The sequence below is a fragment of the Molossus molossus genome, unplaced genomic scaffold, assembly GCF_014108415.1.
Source record: "Molossus molossus isolate mMolMol1 unplaced genomic scaffold, mMolMol1.p scaffold_m16_p_6, whole genome shotgun sequence".
NCBI classification, from domain to species: Eukaryota; Metazoa; Chordata; class Mammalia; order Chiroptera; family Molossidae; genus Molossus; species Molossus molossus.
Window position 1 is genome coordinate 77795228 of NW_023425399.1, and position 24936 is coordinate 77820163.

The window sequence follows — 24936 nt, forward strand, 5'->3', positions numbered from 1 at the left end:
TTTAATGAAAGACATTGAACTTTGACCACCAGGTTAGTTGTGTTAGAATCTACTAATACAGTAGTCTCCCCTTATCCACGCCCTCACTTTCCATGGTTTCAGTTACCCATGTTCAACTGCCATCTGAAAATATTAAATGGAAAATTCCAGAAATAAACAATTCGTACGTTTTAAATTTCACACAATTCTAAATAGCATGATAAAATCTCTATCTCGCCATCCTGCTCTGTCCTGTCCAGGATGCAAACCATCTCTTTGCCCAGTGTATCCACACTATATATGCGCTCTGTCCATTAGTCAGTCACTTAGCCTTCTAGATCATGAGATCAGTTATAAGAGAGAGACCATAGTCACGTAACTTTTATTACTGTACATTGTTATGATTATTCTATTTTATTATTATTAATTATTGTTATTAACCTACAGGTGCTATCTGTGATGTCAGGCCTTCCCCGGGGGTTCTCAAATGTATGTTCTCTAGGTAAGGGGGGGCGTACTGTACAGTACAGAAGTGGAATTTTATTGCGATCGTTTTCTCAAGAACAATAGATAGAAGTCAGTCTCCACAGACTCTCCACGACTTTGATTTTCAGTTTCACAGTTTACATACTAATTAACAAAATAACTAGGTGTACTGGTCACATCCTTTACGAAAGCATAAAAACCAAAATGACTTTTCCTTTGATACCTATTGCAATAAGAATATATTTTCAAGCAAAAATGTAGGTTATTTATTTAATAAGACATCATTTTAAACAATAATCTAACCTGGCCTATCTTCTAGAGTCAATTCACAGACAGATGTAACAGAGTAGGATTCTCTTTCGAAGTGATAAAAAGATCGAAATTTTAACTTTGGACCCAGGACATACTATGTCAGTTAAATGGGCTCATCCATTTTGTCATATAATTTTAATTTTACCTCCGTAATTTGCTAGTTGTTCACTCACAGAATGATAACTCAGAAGACAAACTCTAAAGTCCTTATTTTGACACAAAGGTAACACAATTCCGCCTTCCCCTGAGCCAAGGCGGCAGAGTGCTGCCCCAGGGTCCGCAGTGTGGGGTGGGAGACCAGGACCGGGTGGGGCTCTGCGCCCTGCTCGGCCAGATCAGCACTCTTCAAGCTATTCAAGGCATGCAATGCAAAAAAATAATTACACCCCACTCCATTTTAGACTAAATAAATAATTTATTGCTAATAATAATGCTCATAATAAAATAATTTTAAGTTCCAATCCACTCTCCTCCAAGGGCACCGACAAGGTTTAACAAAAATATGTTCCTCTTATATGATTTTGTCAGAAAAATAAGGATAGGTATTGTGCCCATTTTTCAGATGAAGTAACAACAACAAAAAAGTAATTTTCCTTTTACAGTAAGTGACATTTCTGGGACAGAATCTAGGTTTCTTATTTTTCAGCTATCAGTTTACTGCTAAAAATAAAGCCCCTCAAATTTCTATTATATTTTATAGTTTATACCTTATAAACAGATCTGTCATTTCATGGTTACCAAGCAACACCCCTTAAGTGTTACATTTGTGTATCATTTCTTCACATCTGAAGTCCTGAGACATTGTGGCCCTCACAGGGTCACGTATCTAGCAAGCAGGGCACTCAAGGCTAAACCTAACATCTTTGGGTGTCAACATTTTCACTATAAGGCTGTTACTAAGTATTAATTATTCTGTTCTACTATGTGGAAGAAACACACACTGAACAAGAGGACAGCTTCTTTTTTCTCTTCCCTTCTCCCTTCCAATTTTAAGCCCCGCAGGACAATAACCTGGACATCCATCCAGCCTGCAGCCCAGTGAGAACAGAACATGAATAAAACAGGGTTTGTGAGAATAAGCCATGACAAGTGAGGTGAATGATCCCCCAGTCCAATAAACCTGACCCCTAAGTCTATCACACTGGGTCAGAAGGTCTAATTATAGGTCTGTTCTAGTTCTTTTTATGATTGACAGCAGCTAGAGGCAAAACGACTTTGGTGTCTGTTAATCCAGCCTCTAATTTTCCCTTTGCCCCAGCACACACATGGTGGCCCAGGGTGAGCGAGACTGTGAATCCAGATTTAAAACGCCCTCGCTCCTATAAGAAGAGCAACTGAGTTCAATCCCAGTCCTCCTCGTGGGGACATTACCTGCAGCTCTGTTTGGAAGAAAAACTTCTGTGGACATTGTGTGCAGTCATAGATCTTATCTTCTTGTCCGTGGGCAGAGAAAATATGCTGCTGCAACTTGTTTGCTTGAACAAACACTGAAATGATAAAAAAAATAAAAAAATAAAAAATTGGTGAACTTTGGGTTATTTTCTTTCTGAAATGCCCTCAGTCAAGGACTCCTCATGAACAGACCCAGACTCAGCAAACTAAATGGCTTGCCTTCTGGGTGTGACCACCGCTAGTGCCCTGGGGAGAGTCCAGTCTCCTTTGCTCATGGTTGTGTCTCTGGCTTTCGTTAAGATGCACTCGACCAAGAACCTAATTCAACCCAAACGGCTCCAAAGTAAAGGTTTATGGAGGCCCAGCTCCCTATAAATCTTTTAAAAATAAAGCCAAAAGTTGTCAAATGCACAGCACTATCTCAACTCTTATTTCTCAGCAACCCACAGGTTAAGAAATCATAAATGCCAAAACCCTGTTTATTGTATTTGCCTAAAGTTATAGCTAGCAAACAGTTCTCTATTTAAATGTGTTAATGCTAAAAATTATATCCCACAGCTACTCTGGGGCATTGTCTATAAATATGAAACAGAACCCCAGGTAAATTCTCTTTGGATACTTTAAGATCAACTCAGCCTACACACTGAATGCAAGGGTTTCAATAATATAAACATGTTCAATTTTAATGACTACAAAACAAGGCCCTAAGACTGTGTAACAGTTTACCTAGGAGACATACTATTAATAATTAAATTGTATATGCCAGAGGCAGTGTTTGGGTTGGCAGAACTGACTTCTGATGGATGCCTGGTGCACTGTGACCTAAAAAAGTTTGCATCTACAATATTAATCTGTATAGGCAGGGAGAGGATTTATTAAAGATGTTGGCATTTGACTTTGACTCCACTCTAATCATTAAAATTATTCTAATTGCCAGCCAACCTAAAATATTAGAATATTGTTCTTGTGAGTCATACATTTTAATCACATTTCTCATTACCTTAAAAAACTGCTCAGATTTCCTCTCCCACCTAACACTGGAAGGGTATTTCCCTTTAATTGTTATTTCTAAAATTACTTCAAGATACACTAAAACAATTCAGATCTGTCAGCCCAGGAAATGCAGACTGTTCACGATTAATACATTTTTGTCTCTGACCTACCTCGACACAAAGAAATTCGTTTTTTTATACAGATTTGCAACTAATGTCCATGTCACTTAGCGCGTTTTATGAGGCTGCTGGCCACGACATGAAAGAACTATTTTATTAGGGATCTTAACCATGAGGAGATCTCCGACCCCTTATGAAGACTTACTATGAGCTTTTATAAAGAATCCAGACTCCTGACTTGTATCTTAAGATAAATACTGCGTTACGGGAAAAAACAGTACGCAACAAAATTTTTGTAAAAACAATTTGGAAGAATAAAACAACAGTTCTGCAGAAGGGGTGGCTGAAGGGAGGCGGGAACGGAGAGGACTCTCGGGTGCACGTGGAAGGCAGAGCCACGGACACACTCAGGCACACTGTGCTAACTCTGCAGCGAACACGGCCCCCCCTTTTATTTTCTCACAGGGCAGAAATCTACGGGCTGAATGCAGTGAAGGTTAATAATCAATGCTCGGAATTTTGCTCTGGAAACAAAAAAGTCAATTTTGAGAGACTATATATTTTGTTTTGTTTTGTTTTGCTTTTCCTGACAAATAAGAAGGAAACATAGCCTCGAGGGACTTAACCACTGAGAACAAGACACATCAAAATGATCACAAAGGATTTTCCAAAATAACTTTGTCATTGTTGGGGAAGTACCAGAAATGTGTGTGGTCATATTCCAACCCCTATGGGCTTCAAATTATAGTTTCTGATTTATATATATATTTTTTCTGTTAAAAAGTGTACTGTTACAACATCTGACAAAGGTTTTTTCTTAAATGTGTAAATTTATATCCACATCCACCTTAAAAATCCCAGTTTCATAGGAAATACAGGCCTCATCAAGTGTTTCCGAGTTCAACAAATTTTGGGAGGATTATCATAATCTTTTCATTTCTTATGGGCAACGTGATCAAATTCTTCATTTTTAAATAACAGACACATGCTGACAACATGGCGGCACTTTTAGTCCAAGGTCTTGTGATTAAAAAGCAGGAGGTCTTTGCCTTGGTAATCTTTCAACATCGAGGAGAGAAAAGTGAACAAAACATGGATGTCATTGTCCAAATGGAAAAGCACAAACTTCCGAGAGAACTTGAAATGCCATTTGCTCATCCTGATGGTTAACCTTCCTGCCCATTTGAGCCTTTAAGTAGGCTGCAATCTATAATGCAAATGAGCAGAAAATCAAACACCTTCTCCCTAAATTGAACTGAAGTCCTATCTGTAAAAGGCCCGAGCAGTGGGCAGTATGCTTTGGTAGGAGAGACATCAATGATGGGGCCATGGAGCTGTCCGGAGTTCTCCCGAAGTAATCTCCTACCTGTGAAGCAGACGGGACACTTGAAGGTGCCCCCCATGCCTTCAAAGCTGTGCTCTATCAGGTGGCACTGGAGTTTGGCAGGCGAGTCGAAGGTCTGGCTGCAGAGTTTGCACTCATGATTCAGTCCTTCATCTGTTAAGGAAAATGCACCAACAGACAAGTTAAAACCCATCATCTCTTCAATGGGCTACTGAGTTGACGATAATTGCATACATTGTACCACTTCCATCACCTACTATAAATAGATGTAGTAGTATATACGGTTTCTAGTTGTTTCGCTTTATGAATTTATATCAATTTAAAACATTTCTGGGCTTTAAAATCCAAAGATTATAAGAAGGCAGATTTTATCTTAGGGTAGGTAGTGCACTGGATTAAGCTTTTAAAGCATAATTGGTATATCAATAATAAGGCATCTCCTTTTCTCTAATTTTCATAATTTTATAGGCTGTGTAGTTCCAAAGTCCTAAAATAAATGACCCCTAGAAAAATGGACAGCGTCTTACTCAGGCTTTTTCTGTGGTTTATCTAGAACGTTTAGAAGTTTCTATTTCTAACCATAAAGTTCTTAGTTGTATTGCCATTGATAAGATTTTCTTTTTTCTACTTCCAAAACTTTGTGAGAATTTTGAAATATTATTAATGCGTACAGTATCTCATAACTGCTCTTTCCTTTGCTTGGTATTCCCAGACCCCCACATCTTCTCGATTCATTCCTCCTTTACTTAGTAAGACAGTTTCAATTATACCCCCCATCTAGACTCTGCCTTTCTCCAAGGGCACTTTTATAAGCTCAGGCTCACTTCTACTAGATTTTCTTTGATATCTTAGGAACAAGATGGTAGAAAAAAACTTTGATGCAATAACAATTTCTATATAAAGTGAAGTGTTCACGTTATAGGTAAAACCCATAATTTTTACGTTGGTTGTTTTTCCTCATTAAAATGTTGATGAGATTTAAAGTTCAAGTACTATCCTAACTCATTTCAACGTGCAATGATAAGAAGTGAAAACCAGCAACCCTAGAAAGAGCAACCTGAAACGCTAGTGTTGACTGCGTTTCCGACACTGTTGTTCTACTTGCTTACAGATAGGAGTTCCTTTACTTCAACAACCCCACGAGGAACTGCTGCTATTCCCATTTCACAAAGGAGAAAAATGAGGCCCGGGGTAGTTTAGGTGACTTTGCTCTGAGTCACAGGATAGTAATTGGTAGAGCCAGAGCATAACCCGAGGCAGTCTGGATTTGAACCCAGGCACCTTAACAGAAAAGCTACAGCCCTTACCAGCTACCACTGAGACTACCTATCAGGAAGAGTAAAGGTTAGAGGCTGCAATTTAACCTGGTTTCTTATCAAGGTATACTGTTATCTTCTCCTATTTGCAATGATTAAAAATGCTATTGAGGAACATCTGTGTCGGATATTCCAGATCTAGAGAATGAAAGACGAATTCACACTGTGGGGGTAACAAGTCTATACTTCAAAGTTACTTCCTTTCATTCAACAGAACATGTGTGCATTAAGTCCTTCACCAGTTGATAGTACTGCCAACACAAAAGCCCAATTACAAAGTGAATTATTATTAGCTAACTACGGGTAAAATCACTCTATTTGTATTCCTAATCTTTCTTCTCACACAAGTATGAGTCTTTAGAAGCAGAGGACTGGAATTTGTAAAAAGAGAAGCAAAGCACTAATTAAGCCACCCAGTACTGTCTACATTTCACAAGAGATAAAAACCTACTCTGTATTTGGGTGGCACAGTAAATTCCTTGATTATAATTATGTAAGAAGGAGTTTAATTGTGCATACTGACATGACAAAGGGTTATAGAAAAAGCTTTAGGGATTATATAAGATCAAGGGTTTTTGGTCTCTTTTTGTTTTTGAAATTTTAAAGTTACCCCAAATTTTTCAAAGTTTAGATATTAAGAAACACAAAAAACACTATTTATTATAGGGAATTGGGTCAGTAAGTTAATCACGAGGAACACTTGTCAAATTTAAACATTTTCAATTTCATTAATGCTGTAAACCTTTATTTTCATAGTAAGACAGTAACTACGAGTTTTAGTTTTATCTTTAAAGTATGTGTTTCACACAAGAACCAAGACTTGGCCTATGGGTGTAAGCAGGTACACATATCTGCCCCAGAATTCATAAACGTGCACTATTTGTGAAGGTCCGGTGGATTTCCTTGGGCCTAATGATTGACTTTTACATGAACGTAAAATAAAGTATGCAAGTTGGGATGATCTATAATGTGATGTTATCTTTCTTGACTATGAGTCTTTTGTCTGGAAAAATACTAGAAGGGAAAACAAACAAACAAACAAAATATATGTGTATCAGTAGAAGGAAAATGTCCTCATCCATTTTTATTTCCTATCCAAAGAACAGAGAAGTTCCATCACAAAATGTGCAATAATCCAAATTTAGCCAAGCAAATAAACAAAAATCACAGAATTTTTGGACACAGAACCATAAAGTATTTCCACATGATTGGTGCGGATTTAGTTTTCAGGAACTGCACACTGTATTTGTGAAGGCACTAGGTGACCGCAGGGTAATGACTGTCCGATCCGGCCTTTTCAGAACTCCTGACAGTTTAAACGCGTGTCGTAATATTGAAATCATGGAGAGAGTTCTACCTGCCTCTTATTTCTAAGTAACATAGTGAGGTCTTGTCCAACAAATAACTTGTCCTTGTTACTTTTGTAGAGTAGAAAAAAATCTGAATTGTTGCACAGCAAAGGATAGATAAGCCAAAGCCAGTATGCTCCAGACAGATACAACACACCACGCAGGTAGGTCTCTGCCTTTGTTAAGGTCCCTGAGCAGGTTCCCACGCTCACCCTTGCCTACTGCCGCGGGGTCAAATGGAGAATGAAGGGGAGATGGGGGACCCAAAACGTTATAACTGGCTAACCGAATTCATTTTATATGTTTTAATTGAAGGGGGGATAGATGGTAACCTAATTAAACGTATTTATAATAAGAATTTCAAAAGCGTATCCTTATTCAGAGTCTGCGTTGAACTGAACTCTTACACATTTTGACATTTGCACTGTGTGACTGAGAGCGACACATTCATTGTCAAAGAATTTAAAAAAACCCGTGGTTTTGCAGGGTGTGGCTAAGTTAAGTCCTATGTCCTTTCAAAACGGGGCTTGTCTCCTTTTCTCTCCATATCTGGTGTAAGGTAGTAAAGAGTAACTGTGGTTTTAATTTAAAGTCGGTGTTCACGAGCTGGTGCTACCAACACCTCTAATTGCAGGTGACCTTGAGCCTTAGACTCGGGACTTTGCCCACAAAGACACACGTGCATCTTGCCCCCTTTCCTTCTTTCTTCTTAAAGGTGCCAAAAGCTTTAAAAATTCAATCCAACTAACCATTTCTTCTCCCCGGAAAGGTAGCAGCTGACAGTAATTGGATAATATAGCCTGACTCATTTATTAAAAAGAGATTCTGAGTCAATTGATTTAATAACCATTACAATATTCCATTAAGGATATAATAGGCTAATGCTGCCCTATTTTTTATTAAGAGTTATAGATGGGCACTACGGATGAAACTTCTAGATGTTTCCTCCTCTTTTTGCTCATCCATATTCCATAGATTTTCTACAAGAAGCACAACCTGCCTTTGTAGGTAACTTTGGAAACCAAAGAATAAAAAATTACTACCCTTCCTATACCCTATTAATAAAGATTGATTACAACAGTGGCATTTTGCTAACCAAAAAGTTCGAAAGGAAATGAGCAATATTACGAAGTACAAAAAAACTCCATTATTGAACATTAGCTGAAAAATATTCTAACCAAATATATGTGAAAGCAGAAATTAGCACAAGGACAGGGAGAAAGTAACATCAGAGTGCAAATTAGTCAACTTAATGAGAAGAAGATGGAGCTTTCAGTAAAAATCTGTTTCTTTGCAGAACAAACAAAAAACCCTTCTCTGTTGTGTGCTGGTGGGGGGCGGGGAGCACTCATGTGGCCAGCACTTGGGTCCAATGGCAGGAAAGACAACAGAGAAGCTCTCATCACTGTGACTATGCTGGAGGCCAGCAACTTCCTGTCCTGGTCAATCACTTTAAAGCATGCCCAAAGATGGTTTGGGGATAATTAAGAAATAATTTCACAAGTATACAAATGTCAGCTAAAATAATTATTTCCATTTGCTAATCTTCATTTAAGTGTGAACATAAATGTAAACAGGAATCTAGTCTACATAGAAGAGACTGATGCTAATGCAAATATTTACTCCAATCTTAAATGTTTCAAAGGAAAGAGTCTGAATACATAATTGTAATAAACCTCATCGCCTTAGAAGGGAGTGTGGTAATCACTTACACAACTATTACAAGACAAAGTCTGTTTAAGGCCATTTCAAAGGGGAATGATGATTTCTATCCAATTTAAAAAACCTGGACCAACACAAGCATTAATTAGCCAGTGTTGTACCAGAAAAATAATAGTTACCATTTGGATGCTAAATCACAACTCAAGATATAAGCTCCAACATGGCAATTGTTAGCCTAACACAAGGCACTGACATTTCAATATAAGCTTTAAACAAGAAAAACCCTTTAAGCAGCCTCCAGACTGTGTGTCCCATGTTTATACTCCTTTTCCTTCAATAAAAAACAAAAGTCTAGAGCAGCCACAAGCAAATGTTCAGTGGTTGACTTACATGCAGCTGTTACCCCAGGAATCACTGGGGGCCGGCTTATATTGTCTGATCAACACTGTAGCCATTACTGAGGACCAATTTGTAACAGTTTATAAGTAGAGCTCCTTCTCTCATTTACCCTTGAGACTGGCCAAAGGGTCCTCCAGCCTCTTCCACTGCATAAATCTGCAGGCTAAAGTCCAAAGATATAAACCCCTCCTGGTACAGCATCATGTGGCAGGGACCATACTTAAAAGCTTTGATCTGAGCAGGAGTACACTCTGCCCTTCAAAGCCAAACAGAGCATCAAATGCCCTACAGTTATAATTTTTCCAGTTTGAATGTGTGTATCATATATCCATTCATATGTACATACATATATATATACATATATGTATGTATGTATATGTATATGCTTTTTTTTTTTAATCCAAGAAAACTATGCCCTACACCAATTCCCAACCCCCAACCCCTTCTTTTGCTTCTCCTCTTCCCTGAGTTAATTTCCAAGCACACATTTATAAGCTTGGAGTCTGAGGAGTATGGAAGAAAAGCCACACATGACAAAACTCACCCCTCGGCTACGCTGCCTCACCCTGGAAAGCAGGAGTAGAAAAATAGGCAGGCTGTGCTGTAATTTGCCATGCACACAGCCATCACCTCGCTCGGTCCACAGCGCTCAGGCCACTATAATTTGTTGTGTTATATACTGCACATATTTCACAACTGTAACATAAACTCACTGAGGTGCTAATTTGGCAATGGAGAATATTACTTAGGGCTCCAAGTCTGCCAGTAGATTAGTCATTAAGCCTCCAAAGGAAGGCAGACTTTCAGAACACTGAATATTGTGCGAACCTTTCCTTTTCACTGGCTAGAAAGTGCTGCCCTATTCTTTTGGACACTTTAACAGGAAAATGAGTGTTGCCTGAGGACGGACACTGGCACCTACTTGGATTTTTCTCACTGGCAACATGGGAATGTCTGCCGCTGTCAGTATTTCTGTGCCACACAGGAGAGGAATATGAGATGGACTCACAGTAAGAGAGAAAGGTACCCTGATTTTGACTATTTACATACAAAGAGCCTGCTAACCCTAATGTATCTCAAGAAAAGCAAATGGATATACACGCCATGTGTCTCAGCCAGAATCTACAAGGTACGAGTGTGCGTTTCACTCAGTTACTACCTGTTTTTGGCCAATGGTCTAAAGGCCACAGTGCTTTTGATCTTTCTAAGCAAAGGCACCGATATCGACACTGTTATTTCCCGTCTTGAACTTCTCATTATCAGCAGGGCTGGAGCAGGAAATGATTCGACTGGGGTAGGCTGCATTGTACCCAGCAGATTCTAAAGAGCCCAGGGGCTGCCTAGAGCCCCATAAACATCAGCAGCTTGGAAACTAGCAGGAGGTCCAGGTGGGTTGGGATGGGAGAGTCAGGCGGTGGGATTTCAGATGCTCTGAGATGTAATATCGTCCAATTCTTTGGCTATTATTATCGGTTCTGGGTAGTAGTTAGAATATTCTCATGTAGGAGAAAACCCTGAAATGCTATTGAAACAATAAAACAAACAACCCACCAAAAAGGTGGCTTCCCTCCACCCGGGGTGACTCAGCAGTGATATTTTGGCACACGTGCAGAATGAGAGATAAGCAGGTCGACCAAAGCTACCTTTACTAGGTCAGTAGGTCTGCACCTCCAGGTCTTCATCCTTTTCTGTACTTTCCTAATCTAAACATGAGCCCCACAGCTGAAGTCTCAGGGAAAACATACAGTACAGCAAACAGCTTTAAAGGTAAAAATTTGGGCTCCAAATGTTTTTATTTACAAAAAAAATCAGTTTTGGGTAAGGCACTGAAAAAAATCACTTTGAGCTCCCATTACCCTACTCCCCAAGGCGGGGGGGGGGGGGGGTTGCATTCTGAACCAAGATAAGAAAAACGTCATACAAGTTATTTGTTTATTTATTTATTCTTTTAGTAAAAATAATGCTACTTTATAAAAAGGGCAAGGGTGAGGATAGGGGTGGGAGCGATAACTGAGACCAACAGAATTGAAATCCATCTCCTAGGTCTGTTTGGAAACTAAGGATGCTTTAAAAAAAAAATAGCTTCCTATATAAAGCCTTGACTTCAGTCTATGTGGCTGTCACCACCTAATCTTTAACGCTGCTCTGCTTTCTGCCTTGGCAGAAAGTTTGTGAGCATGCAAGTCCATGTCCCATAATAATTAGACATACAATATAATTAGACAGAACAGGTTTCTGAGTCACTAATGCCTTTCGGCTCTTGCCCTGACTACTAAAGAGTGGAGGTGTCCAGGACATCTCAATACCAAGAAAGCGCCAAGAAATCGGTTTGGGTTATTCATCCATTTGTGCTGCAAGGCAAGTTTCAGGAGGGCAAGGGCATCTGTCTGTTTTGTGCCAAGTACCTAGAATAGCACAGAGCTCACCGTTGGGACTCAATAAATATTTATTAAATTTATGGGAAATATATATTTAGCTAGTCCGACATCTAACTTCCTCAGAACGAAATGCTGAGACTCACACCAAAAAGTTTGCTCCTTTCGTTTGTACACTAAACCCTATGCCTATGCCAAATTTGGACCAGCCAGATTTACCTTATACTGCGTGTCTTCATTATTTCTGAAATGAGATTAAAATGCTCTGGAAAAGAAAGCATTAACAAAGTAGCCGTCGTATCTGCCAACTTTTCTCTGGCAAGAAACTTATGAGTCAAAACGTATCCCTTATTTCAAGGGGAAAAATGTTATTACATAATTTATACCTGAAATACAAAAAAGAGCCATATAAAAGAGAGACTAACTGCCTTTTATTTGTCCCAAGTCACAGAGAAGTATCTATATCATACATCCATAACCCGTAGTTCATGGTTTAAACAAATTTTATTAATGGTTACATATTCTCATATTACAAAGCCCCGTTCTTTGAACTAATTGGTTAAATCAGATGTATGCAATTATTTCACTCTTTGCTTAAAATTTCTCTTGTTTAATGTTAAATACCTACTATTATTGCCCTCACATCTGGGACTTCTGGCACTGGTGGAAGTACAGGTATATTTACCTTCGAGTACTGTACAAAAAAAAAACACAAATTGGTAAAATTGAAAGAGGAGAGTGCATGCAGCATAAACTAAATGTAATCTGCTTCAAAGTTAAATCTCTTGGGAAAACGTCTTGAGAACTGAGAAGGTGCAATGGTCGATACTAATTCTACACGCAGTGGGCCGGCGCTGCCAGCCCGGCACTGGACACAGCTCTCACCAGGTCTGTTTTTGTGCTACTGTGCTAAGTTTACGAAAAATCTTCTTGTTGTCATAAAGCCACTAGTTTTTTTGGAAGAGGAGCCTCCAAACACTGAAAAGCTGTTTATCCTTGCTAGAAAGCCTAGCCTGCTGCTGCTGATTTTAAACCCCCTCCCCCATAAAACAAATCAAACAAAAGAAATGGAATGAGGTTCGCCAGTTTCTGTACATGTTATGGATCTCAACAACTATGGGGTTTGAAGTGCCCACAGTTTAAGACAAGAAACTAGTTGGCCATTTCCAAAGCGAATCATCTTTCTAAGAAACTATATGATTGATGATTATTGCAAAGATGACATCTCTCCTAAACTGTGGTGTTAGAATCAGGGTTCACCACAAAGCACAAGTCACATCTACAGTGGGGTATGAGGGCATAAAGGGGTCTCAATCGCTCAGACTTCCAAGGGACTTTATCCTGCTCTTTTCACTTTGTGGCAATACTAAGAAATTCACTAGCTGCAATGCAAAAATCACAACACCGCATGCTGTTTGCAAATGACTCACATTTTATTGTTCTATTGGTGTGACCTTAGAAAGTTGGCCTTGAAGAATAAAAAAAAAGGTAATGGTGCAATAAATGCAATAAGATTTCTAAAAACAGTTTACTGGAAATGTGCTGTGAAACTTGAATTCTTCTAATCAAACGATGCCACCCCTTAGAGAAATTTTCCTGTGCATTATTAAAGTGATATACTGCAGTACTAGTTAGAGCTCCATAACCTTTAAATTGCCTGATTGTAATTAAGGCCACTAGTTTTATTTAGGAAGGTTCAAGGAGGCTCAATTTAAGTTGGCTTAACTAGTGTGAATTTAATGTCATGCTGCCAGAAGGCAGAGGCGCGCTCTGGCCTGGCTGTTCTGTGGTATCTGCAGCTGTGGGGTCATGAATTCTAAATTAAGCCCAGATTTAAAGAAACTACAGCTATCAGGAGGTAGCTAGGTGTGCGCAAGTACACATCCCTATGTTTGCATATGTGCATCATTCATTCATTCATTCATTCATTCATTATATTGCCAATTTCCTAATTTGGGATTCTAAATGCATCTAATTACGTATAGTGTGGGTAAAAGAGGTTTATAGTTACAATTAAGGGTATAATGATCACTTTCATGGAAAACGGAGGGCTTAAGGCTATGACCAATCAACATTAATGTTTCAAAATGTAAGTTGTAAAGGTAAGAATGTTATTCAAAATTATAAAAGAAATTCTAAGAAGGCAAATGTATGGTTAGGAATATGGGGAGAAAATAAAGGGTGCTGCTATTTGGATAGGCTCCTAAGTGGAGTGCTGAGATAATACAAAAACTTCACTGAAAGGCAGCAAATCAAGGACTGAAAACAAAAGCTAAGAGAAAAGGAAGGGACTCAATGCAGCAGAAGCAGCAAAGGGTGGCAGCAGAAAGAAAACATGTAAGGATTTGACCCATGTTCAAATTTTTGCTGGATGTGAGCTCAAAAGCATTCATCTCTGGATGGAATGCTGGCAATTTTCTGCAGCTCCAATGGCAATAATGATAAATGAATTTCTTTACAGCCAAGTGGCTCAAGCAGCCAACTACGTAACCACTATATAATTAATAACAATAAGCAATTAAAGAGAACAGCAGGTTACAACTATAAGGTGTCAAAATATATTAGCAAAGGAAAAAAAAAAAAAAACCTGCAACAACACACTTCAAAGAAAAACAGAGTATGGATCTATGTAGTTTCTTCTTCCAGACCATGTTTTGGATAAAGCTTTTATGCTGGAAGAAAAATAGAGGATGACATAAAACTACTATAAGGTGATTAACATCCCTCCAAAAACAAATAACGCTCCCAGTGCTGAGAGAAATCTGAAAAATGATATGGGAAACATGATTTTGAAGGCACAGGAGAGCTGGCTGACCACAATTTGGCATTATCCTTTCACTAAGAAATATTCTAATAAATACCTCACAAAACTGTATTTGTTGCTCAAGTATTTTCAAAGATCTCAGCACATTGCAATTTTTCATGTAAAATGGAAGAGAAGCAATAAACTAGGAATGTGTAGGGGGAAAAATAAGGGTAGATGCTATATATCTAGCTAAACGCTGGAATATTAGATACAGGTTAGAAGGAGCTTTGGAGACAATGCAATTAACTTGGGGCTCATTTAAAAGCTGAGGAAACTGAGACTAGAGATACTAACACCCAAGATGGCAAAGCGTTTTGGTCACAGCCAGTGCAAGATTCAGTGTTCCTGAGCACTACAGTGTTCCGCCACACCCTCACTTAGCAAAAAAGTTTCCTACCTATTAAGTACAATTTCAGTTGTCAGTTCAGCAAAGCACACTGTCTTTCTAGATCTCTTATTGACGCGCAAGAAGTTATTTATATTCCCATGCCACCTGGTCAAGCCTCTGCTCCCTGGCGAGATGAAGCTTTGTCTTGAAAGCAGAGTCTGAGCTCACGCGCAGCACTTGTTGGTAGTGGGAGTGGAATCCCCCACATCTCCAGATTCTGCAGAGGAGCTAGGAACACACCTCGCCACAAAGCGCTTTGGTCTGAGCTGTCAGTCTGAAAGAAGCTCTCATGATTACAACTCTGATACAGAGGGCATCCAAGGCTGAATGCTGATGCTCTCCCTCAATGGCAATAACCCAATGATTTGGTTAAACTGTCACCTGAAACCCTGTGGAGACTGTGCTTGAGCACTCCTTCATGGAAGTATCATTATTTACAAAGACCGATTCCTTAATTCTGTCCTCCGATAGTTAAGTCTACTTCTTTAAGTGTCTGAATCATTCCCTGATATGTTACAAATCGAGTATGTGGGAAGAAACTGGGACTGCATGCATATTCCGAAGTGTGTGGCTTACCGAGAGGTAACTCACACTTACGTGTGGAAAATCGGTTAGCTCAGTATGTTCCTAACCTACTTTTCCCTCGGGCTTCATTCTGGATACACCAGCATATCTAGACTCTCTGTGCTGAGGCCCAGATGTTGCTGGCATGCCAATGAATCACACTCATTTCTATTTCTTTCTGTCTGTTTCTTGTCAGTCAGGAGCAATATAAGTGAGAGAGTTATTACCTACTGAGATGGGGAAAAGGAAGGAGAGAGGAACCGGGAGAGGGACAGAGAGATGGAGAGAAAAAGGGAGGGAGGGACAGAGGGAGGGAAGGAGGGAGGGAGGAAGAAAGCGCGGTTACAAGATACATATTGTAACAACACTTTCTTTCTTATTTCTACTTAGCTCGGAAGTAATAGTGAAGAGGTAGCTATTCCTAGGTGTTTTGTTAGGTCAAAACCAATGCTAAAGACTATGAAATGGGCCGAACCAAAACGATGGATTAGTTAGTAAGTGTATCCATTACATGACGAACAAGACATAATAATTAAGGCTAGATCTTTCTCGGACAGCAATTCCTCATATCACCTTCTGCAAAGCTATTAAATATTTCTAAGACTGTAATGCCAAATTATAAAGATGCTTTGGGCACAATGAATTTTTAATCCCCTATTTTTATGACAATTTTTCGAAAAACGGTACCAGCTCATTCTAGATCCGTTTTAAAAATTTAAATACTGTATACTATGTCAATATACAAAGGCTGATGATTTTCTAACACAAAAGGAAATCTATTGAGAAAAATGTCACTAAAATATTTGTCAATGGCTTTAAACATTTTATTTATTGAAATGTCCTGCTCCGTGCCTCTATGGTATGTGATGCAAACGGCACAAGATTCCAATGCTGTCTTAGACAATCTAAGTAGATTTCTCATTCTTACAACTATAAAGTGTATCTTCTTTCTTAAAGCAAACCATCTGAAGCTTATTTGTCAATTTCATTCTTGGTGAAGAAAAACAAAATAGTCCAGGGTAAAAGGTGACCTAGGGTGATGTCTTGGCCTCCTGCTCTTCCTTTGCTTCTGAAAAGCAGTAGCAGTGTTTGGTTTCTTAAAGACTCAGATTAGTGTGAGCATTTTTATATTTAACAATCTGGAGAAAAGCAAATACTTGGTATGCTTCTGCAGGGAGGTAACTGTTGGATGAGCTAGAAGGAGAATAGTCAGATAGGAGCCAGCAGTGAATGTTTCCCCTTCTCTGAACACTGGAAGAAAGACAGCCTAGAAATTAAAGTGAGAGTGGATGAATACGGATGGCATTGTGTGAATGTGTCGAAAGGAATCAAGTAAATATGCCTATAAAATATGTATATTTTCTCTTTTTTAATGTTTTTATTGATTTTTTTTAGAGTGAGAGGAAGGGAGAGATAGAAACATCGAAGTGAGAAATGTCAATTGGCTGCCTTCTGCACGCCCCCTACTGGGGATTAAGCTGGAGAACCGGTCATGTGCCCTGACCAGGAATCGAACCGGGACCTCTCAGTCCCTGGGACCCTGTTCAATCCACTGAGACACACAGGCCGGGAAATGCTTAGTATATTTTCAACCAACTGCAAGAAATGACCCTGCATAGGTACCTATATTTAGAGAAAAATGTACACTAACAAAATTAATTTTCTTCTCTAGAAAGGGAAGTTTTCTTAATTAAAATTGGCCCAGATATTTCAAAGAACTAAAAATGAAATATAATCTCAGCCCTGGCCGGGTAGCTCAGTTGGTTAGGGTATGCCAAGGTTTTGTGTGCGATCTTGGTCCAGGGCAACCAGTGAATGCGTAAATAGGTTGAGCAACGGATCGATGTTTTTCTCCCTCAGTCAATCAATAAATAAAAGTTCTTTACAAATCTCAGCAAAGTACACATAACTATGACCATCTATCACAATGCACTCACAGTGAGCACGTGATTGCTGAGAAAGTGTTACTTTGACATCTTGGTCCAAATACAGGTGGACACCGCCTCAAAAGGGAACAGAGAAAGAGGAAGACTACAGTCAACAATCAAGTGATACACAGAGGACCCTGAATCTAGGCATCTCTCTTTTGAAATGAATATTAGAAATTCTGTGTTAAAGTGATAACAGCAGAGAAATTCCAAATCAAAGTAGTCACTGTGGCCTTAATTCACCCGGTTAGGTCTACATATTACCTCATCTATTGCAGAAAATCATTCTTTGTGTCCAGGCCAACAGGACTTTTAAGCATAAGAAGTTGAATGAAGTGTCTGCACAATTCAAACTCAGGCCTTTCTCTGTTTTTTGAAATCCCCACAAGAAGGAGGCTCTTATTGTTGCTAAGACTAATAAAATGTACCATCTCTACTGAAGGATAGTTATAAATATAGCAATTCCTTCTATTTATATAGCTTTTCAAAATTTTCAAAATGTGTATGGATTTATACACATTGATTCTCAGTTAATCGGCTCAGAATCACACATTGATCCAGGTAACCCAAATCCTAGCAAGAGCGTGACTGGTTTGCTGGGCTCAAATCTGGGTGTAGGCTCCAGATCAGGGAGAAGAAAATTTTTAAATTTTAATGTGGAACCAAGTTTGTAGTTAAATTACCTATGATACTTAGTTGACTGGGTCTCTGTGCAAAGGAGGAGACATCACCCAGCAGCTTGTGTTGATAATGTGTGTTTAGTTAACGCAATGAGTCATACGAGGGAGAAAAATTAGAAAAATGTACTTCCAGCATGGACCTTTCTGATCATCTTAATGGCTTATTTTAGTGCCCTTTTAAGGTTTAAGGCCAAACAGATGATGCTGTTTTATTTTAGGTTATTATTTTCAAATTCATCAAGACTGAGTTGAAAACTTGGCATTCCAACATCTGACTAAATCATGAAGAAATAGCATATTTCAATTATGCTGGTATGGGTAAGAAAACCGATATGGTTCATTTTATTAACTAAATCTGTTTTTAAAAACCAAAAAAGTCATTATTTTCAAACTGTGTATATAGCAAGGCAGAACCATTTGTTTCCCAACAAATGGAACCAGTTACGAGGCTGTTTTCTCTTCCTCATGTGGAGAGTTTCACATAGACTGTGAAATATAACTTACTGGGTTGATTTGTAAAATACCAAGAAAACCATATACTGTACAGCTGAAATTATTGGAGTTAACAAAAACAAACAAACCCTCCCTGGCCCCCAGAAATGTAAATAAAAAGTTAGATTTCCCTGTACTACATTTGATTGCATTAATTGATGTTTAAAAAAATCTGTTGAAAATAAAGCCCAGCAGTAACATTTTTCTTTCCTAAATCACAATAGCAGCACATTACAAACATTACCAAAAGGTCCCCTGGTATGACTGTAAAGTTCCACTCTGGCAGTAAAATGCATCTACTGTGTGTTCTCCATTTTCATCTGTACCCTCCCAAATATGTAAGCGAGCGGGTCACAAATGCAATTAAGCCTCTTTGCACATGGATTAAATATTAATTTCTGATGCATACTTCGAAATTGACTGGTCAGCCACTAAACCCTTTTTAATGTATAAAAAACATTTTATTCTAAAGCAAGGTCTGCCATCTGATAGCCAGCGGGCCATTACTGAGTCCAGTTCTGTAATCTGTCAGTTTCCCACTGTTACGAAAGTTGCTTCCACAGAGGGAGGAAAATTCCTCATACGTGTGGCATGCATGTAGGTCTAGTGTACTAGCAAACACAGACCTCTACCAGAGGCTTAAATGGACTTACACTGGAGCAGATAGAAGAGACAGTATTTACAAAAGTCATCACAGACATTCTCTACAAAGCTACTCTTCCCATGCACCTTGGTAAAGTGATTTTCAAAAGAAAGGCTTTGCAATCGCTCAGTGGGGGGCGGGATGCCCAGCGTTGCCACCAACAAACCATTTTGTCTCCCCTACCTTATTTAACCTTGCTTTAGCTGAACCATCTAGCCAGTGAGGCTACCAAATGCCTAAATACAGGGAGTGACTTGATTGAGATAATCCATGTCAAGTGTCTAGCACAATGCCTGGCCTATATAGTAAGTACTCTGTAAAGATCACTTATTTTTGTTCATAAATGTAAAACAAATGTTTGCTCCATTTGCTGACATGTATAAAATATTTTTACTTTATAGAGTTCATTTATTGCTTTTGTTTCTCCTCCTCCCCTCCACTGGGGAAACAGAGAGAGGGAAGAAGCAGACGAAGCAAGAGGTTGTGGGGCAAAGAGGATCACCCGGCACAGTCTGTTTAGACACAAGAGAGAGAGGGGAGGTCAGAGTTCCACAGAAGTTACTTTCCCCTCTAGTCAGTTCTGTGAGCTACCCCAAAGCACTTCTGGCTCTTGCAGGACTTGGGAGGCGGAACGGAGACAGTGGCTACAAGGGCAGAAACGCTGAGACTGTTCAGAGTCACGCGGCCGGCGGGACTGGGAAAGGCAGCTGGGCCTCCAGGAGCGATGGGCTGCTCCTCGGGCCCTCCTGCTCCCTGACATTGGCAGGGCTGTCGAGAGCAGCCGTGCTCAGACTCCTAGACGTGTGGATTCTTCGGGCAGGCCCAGCAGAGCCCTTTGAAACTTAACGCAGACATGTATGAGGAAGTCTCAGCATGTGGCAATGGCAAACTTAAAAACAATACCTAGGAGGTGCTGATGCTCTTAAATTATCCACTTTTGGAAACCTCTTCCTCTCCAGGCATTGCCATAATATTGGTTATTTTTTTCCCTTCATCTCCCTCGACCCAACTCTGAGTGTGTGTGTGTGTGTGTGTGTGTGTGTGTGTGTGCGAGCGCGCGTGCGCGCGTGTGGAAGGGGGAGGAAGACTAATAACTAGATAATCTCTCAGTGTATTTGTTTGCATGACACAGAAAACTCGTCCAGAAAAAGTAAGAGTACAGCATGAATGGAAAAAAACTGTTGTGCCTTTTGCTGTTCCTTAGGCCCGGGGCCCCAGCCAAGTCTCTGCCCCACACTCAGAAGTAATTTCTCCTTTCAGTTCCTACCATACTGAACGGGACCCTTAGGGCACTTACCATCTTCCCCTCCAGCATAAATACCTATTTTATTTCCCCTACAAGATACCTTCCTTCTGGATTATTCTCCTTATCACTTACTAGGTCTTTTCCTAAGTCAACTGTGCTTTTTCATTGCTGTTGAATGAATGAAGAGGGGGCAGGAGGGAAGCAGGAAGGGACAGAGGGAGGAGGCAGATCTGGGAAGCCACTGTGTTGTAAGGGACGTTGAGTCCACCCATGGACTGGGTAGGACTACATGGTTGGCTCTTCTTTGTATCCCAAACAATTCAACATACAGCCAAAGAGCTTTGCAAATTCACACCATTCCTCTACTAGCGATTCTTCTTGGCTTAGTTTCTTACCTAGGATCAGCCAAAAGGTTAAAAAAATAAAAGCAACTGTGTGTTTAGCCTTGTCCTCTATATTTATTTCTATCTAAAAAACAATATTTTCCCTTTTCTAGCGGGGCCTACTTACTGCCTACTGGTGTTCTGGTCAACTTCAGTTTCTCTGGACAAGCAAAAAAATGACACCCCGGCCCTGCCCCGTGTGTTCTACTTTTGGCTGCTCCCATTTTCCAGGTGTGAGCCTCCAATGAGTCTTCCCTACAATTTTTTGTCTTTATTTTACATTTTTAAGTCTCAAGTAGAAAGAATGGGGTAAAAGGAGTGGTCTCAATAAGTCCTTCCGACGGTGCTACATTCCGTCTGCTCTGCTGCCCCTACTAGGCTATGGGCACCCACACTCTCCTTTGCTTAGAACACCACCTCATTGCAACCTCAGAAGCCGCTGAGTCTGAAAAACTCCGAGGGCTAGTCTGATTTCAAAAGCCCAAATAGCTTACAGAGTTGCTAGGGGAACACATCCATTTGAGAGCTCCAGAATGGAATATCTGCTTTGGGTATCTGCACTATGCCAGTCTCTCAAGACCTTCATCCTCTTAACTGACTGCTATGTCTGACCAGCTGTTCTCAGTGAAAGGGACACCCCTGGTCAGGGGGCAGACAACGAGCAGAGAAGGAGGCACGCAGCACCCTGCGGGCCAGCGCCATGCTTTCCCCGGGGTGAAGGCCCAGCTGACCATTCACTAGCTTCTGCCTCTCTCGCTCTCCGAGGCACAGGCTCGGATCTTCTCCTCAGCACTGAATCCCCTGCCTCTACAAAAAGCACAGATGTCTGGCGAGCCTGACCCAATATCTGCTGATCAGATGCTGTTTACTCTCCTAAGCCCCAGGTTTTGGTGCATCTTGCGCTGAGGCCGTGGGATTCTTCTGTGGCCTTCCTTGCTGGGGCAGTGACGGAATGCACACCAGGCCCACGAGTGGCTGGAGCCCACAGCCACACAGCTGTGTTGGGCAAGGGCTGCTGTTTTCCAGGGGAAGCTCCCCTGAAGGACAGAAGTTCCAGACTGCTTCTCTGCAAACTAAATCGGCAGGAGGCTCTGGTTCCCTGAGCCACCAGGCACGCCTGGGCATACCCAGCCCAGGGCAAATGGCCCGCTCGCTTGTCCTCTCCGGAAAATGGCCCCTGTACGAAATGTGACTGCACGCATACATATATGCGCACACACACACAAATATGAAACGAATCTCTTTGATAATCTGGAGACATCGTCTCAGCTCGTGGAGAGGCAGTCATTAGGGGCCCGTGACGAAGTGGCCTTTGGGTTTTCTCCGTACCTTTGATCCGCATGATGAAATGTTAATGTCCACCCCATCGGCGCCCCTTCCAGAAACCCCCTTTCCCGGAAGGCTTACCCCTGCCCGCTGCAACTTCCACTCAGGTTCCCCATTTCTATTTAAGTGCTGACTTTGAGCTCATGCCCAGAAGCACTGACATTTTTAAACAGGGCCAGCTAAACTGCTAAATAAAATTTATTGATGATAAAGAGCACAGCTGAGATTAAATTGTGGCAATTTGATAATAAACACACTCCTATCCTGTGCAGCTTGACATTATGCCTATACTTAATGTATGGAACTTAACTCCGAGTGTTCTGCCTATAGCAAATGGTGTGGGTGGGGGAGTGTCCGGAGGATCTATAATTTTGTGTTGATTAGGTAGGAAAGAAGCACAAGCACATATTTTGATATCTCTATTAACAGCCTGCTCATGTCTAACTGCAAAACTTGGTTGCACTTCTTTCACCATCTTTGCCCAAGACAGACCAGTAAACACAATTCCTCTCTCTATAATTAGCCTTTTCTCGGAGGGCCCTGAAGTAAGTCTGCATGCCGTAGATTTAATATCCAGTGCTATATCCATATGTGCTGCCCTTGCCTGGTCCCAGAGCATATAAACTCCCCTATTAGCAGCCTTGACTGCTTAATTATGCAGATTTTTTTTGTACCCGCCTGCCTGTAAAATTACTGTGTCTAACCTTTTTTTTCTTTTCCTCTTTGCACCATGCTGGCCATTCTAATGAAATCGGCATAGGGGAAAGGGCCTGATTTGCAGTTATGGAGGCTGGATCGCACTGGCAATCTGTCCTTAGTGGGAGTTACAAAAGAAGTCAAATGCCTTCATCTGGTTCTACCCTATCATCCCCAAGGTGATTGAGTTCACTTCCCGATGCTTCCCAAGTTTTCCTCAGGCTGTCCAATCAGCACGTCCACCAGGGAGCCCAGCCTAGCTTGCAACAGTCTCTGTATCTAGTTACAGCCCCACCAGGGACAGTCAACCATCCACCCCCAAGCCTTCAGATGAAAACCTTTTCTAACAAGGCCGCCCAGCGCCAATGAAATAACACACATCTGCATATCCACTGGGTCCCATGTTTCTTGTGCTCATGGATTATGTATCTTGCAGCCTCTAATAAAGAAATGCAGTTCTTTGTTTAATGTTTATCTTGTGCTTGTTAAGCAAATGCTAATGTTGTATCAGAATGCTTTAGTGCTATTTGGGTTTTTGGTGATTTACTACAAGACAATCTGCTGTGAAGTAAATTTAGAGAGAGGGAGAAAAGGGGAAAATCACTCTGGTTGAAATGGAGAAAAAGGAAAAGGTTTGACAGAAAAATCAAGGAAAAGGGAATGAGATAGTGTGGCGAGAATGGAGAAGTGGGTGTGCCCTCGAGAGACAGAACAAAGCCTGAGACAGAGAGACAGACAGGCGGGACGGAGGGACTGACTTGCACATAACAGGCAGACGTGGGGTCCGGGAGGGGGAGGAGCTGGGCCTTATATCAATCCCCTAGCCCCAGGCTGACATAAAACCAGTACAATTTCCAAAAGGGGTGAGATGATAACTTCCCCTTTAGTGATAAGGTAAACAGTGTCCTGAAGGGTAAACAGAAAATAAAAAAGCCTTTTTTTTTTCTGTTGTCTGCCTTTGTGCCCTGATGGTTAGCACTGTGCACTGTTATTCACAGACCACAGGGAAGCCCTAAATTTAATTGTTCATGCCTAGCTCTGCTAGAAATAGGCAAAAATAATCAGAACCTCCCTCCTCCCAACTTCAGGGAGAGGTGGGGGTTGGTGGAAAAGAAGAGGGGGTGGCAGCTTGAAAGCTGATGAATGGATGCCCTTTATTTATCCTTTGGCAAGATGGGAGATGGATATCCAGGCGCAAACCTCTCCTGACTGCTCGCCAGTGCCGCGCCCCTGTTAGGAACGAGCATGTCATTTTGATATCAAAAGACCATACGTTTCAACCCCCGTCGCATTTTTGACAGGGGGGTGTCAAAATGCAATTCTCTAAAAGTAAAATAGAAAAGATCTGTATGTTTTATAATTACAACTATAATTTGTTGACAAATTGTGAGGTGAATGAGGTCTTTGATTTCTGGGTTTTACATTCTATAGACTAATTGATAAGAGATAATTATCTCGCGATATATAGTTATCGAATCACTATGCTGCACATCTGAAATTAATATAATGTTATATTCAATTATATTGCAAAAAGGAAAAAAGAGATAACGATGGAAGGAATAGAAAGGTAGATGAGATAAGTATTTTGCTCAGGAAGTGTCCTCGTCACAAATCATGGTCTTTTCCTTTCTCTCGGGTCTACATTTCACAAAATAAATCAATAAATTTCCAAAAGGATAAAAAACAACAACCTGTAAGTGGGTAAATGAAAAGCAAACACCTCCCATATGAACACACTGTCAAGTGAAGACTGCATCCGCACAGAAGCATGCCATGTTAACTTTCTTCTTGGGTAAACATCTCTATCCTTAACACACGGTAGAGGCTGAGGATAAGTTTAGTCTTCATGATTAATGCAATTAATTGTAAGTACTCTGGCTTTTTTTCTTTGAAGGATCTCGGTGATGTCACAGGTTTCCATGAAAAGTGTTAGCTACTGCTTCAGAAAATGTATATCCAACACACCTAACTCTTTTTCTTTGCTAAACACATTTTTAAATACTTGTTTTATTTTTCCTCTGCACATTATTTTCATTAATAAGTTTGCTGCTTTCTAA

At 40.4% G+C, this 24936-nt stretch overlaps 1 protein-coding gene across 2 annotated transcripts in view; it reads right to left on the bottom strand.

Moving 5' to 3' along the window:
- The window catches only part of ZNF521 (zinc finger protein 521), a 292135-nt gene that overhangs the window by 22451 nt on the left and 244748 nt on the right, over positions 1–24936 (bottom strand). The window contains exons 6-8 of one of the 2 annotated variants that reach the window (XM_036245587.1): positions 12356–12421; positions 4648–4779; positions 2149–2264 (exon numbers count right to left, since the gene is read on the bottom strand). In XM_036245587.1, the coding sequence (XP_036101480.1) occupies positions 2149–2264; positions 4648–4779; positions 12356–12421 (314 nt within the window). The remainder of the gene's footprint in view (positions 1–2148; positions 2265–4647; positions 4780–12355; positions 12422–24936) is intronic. The other variant, XM_036245589.1, reaches the window with a different exon arrangement.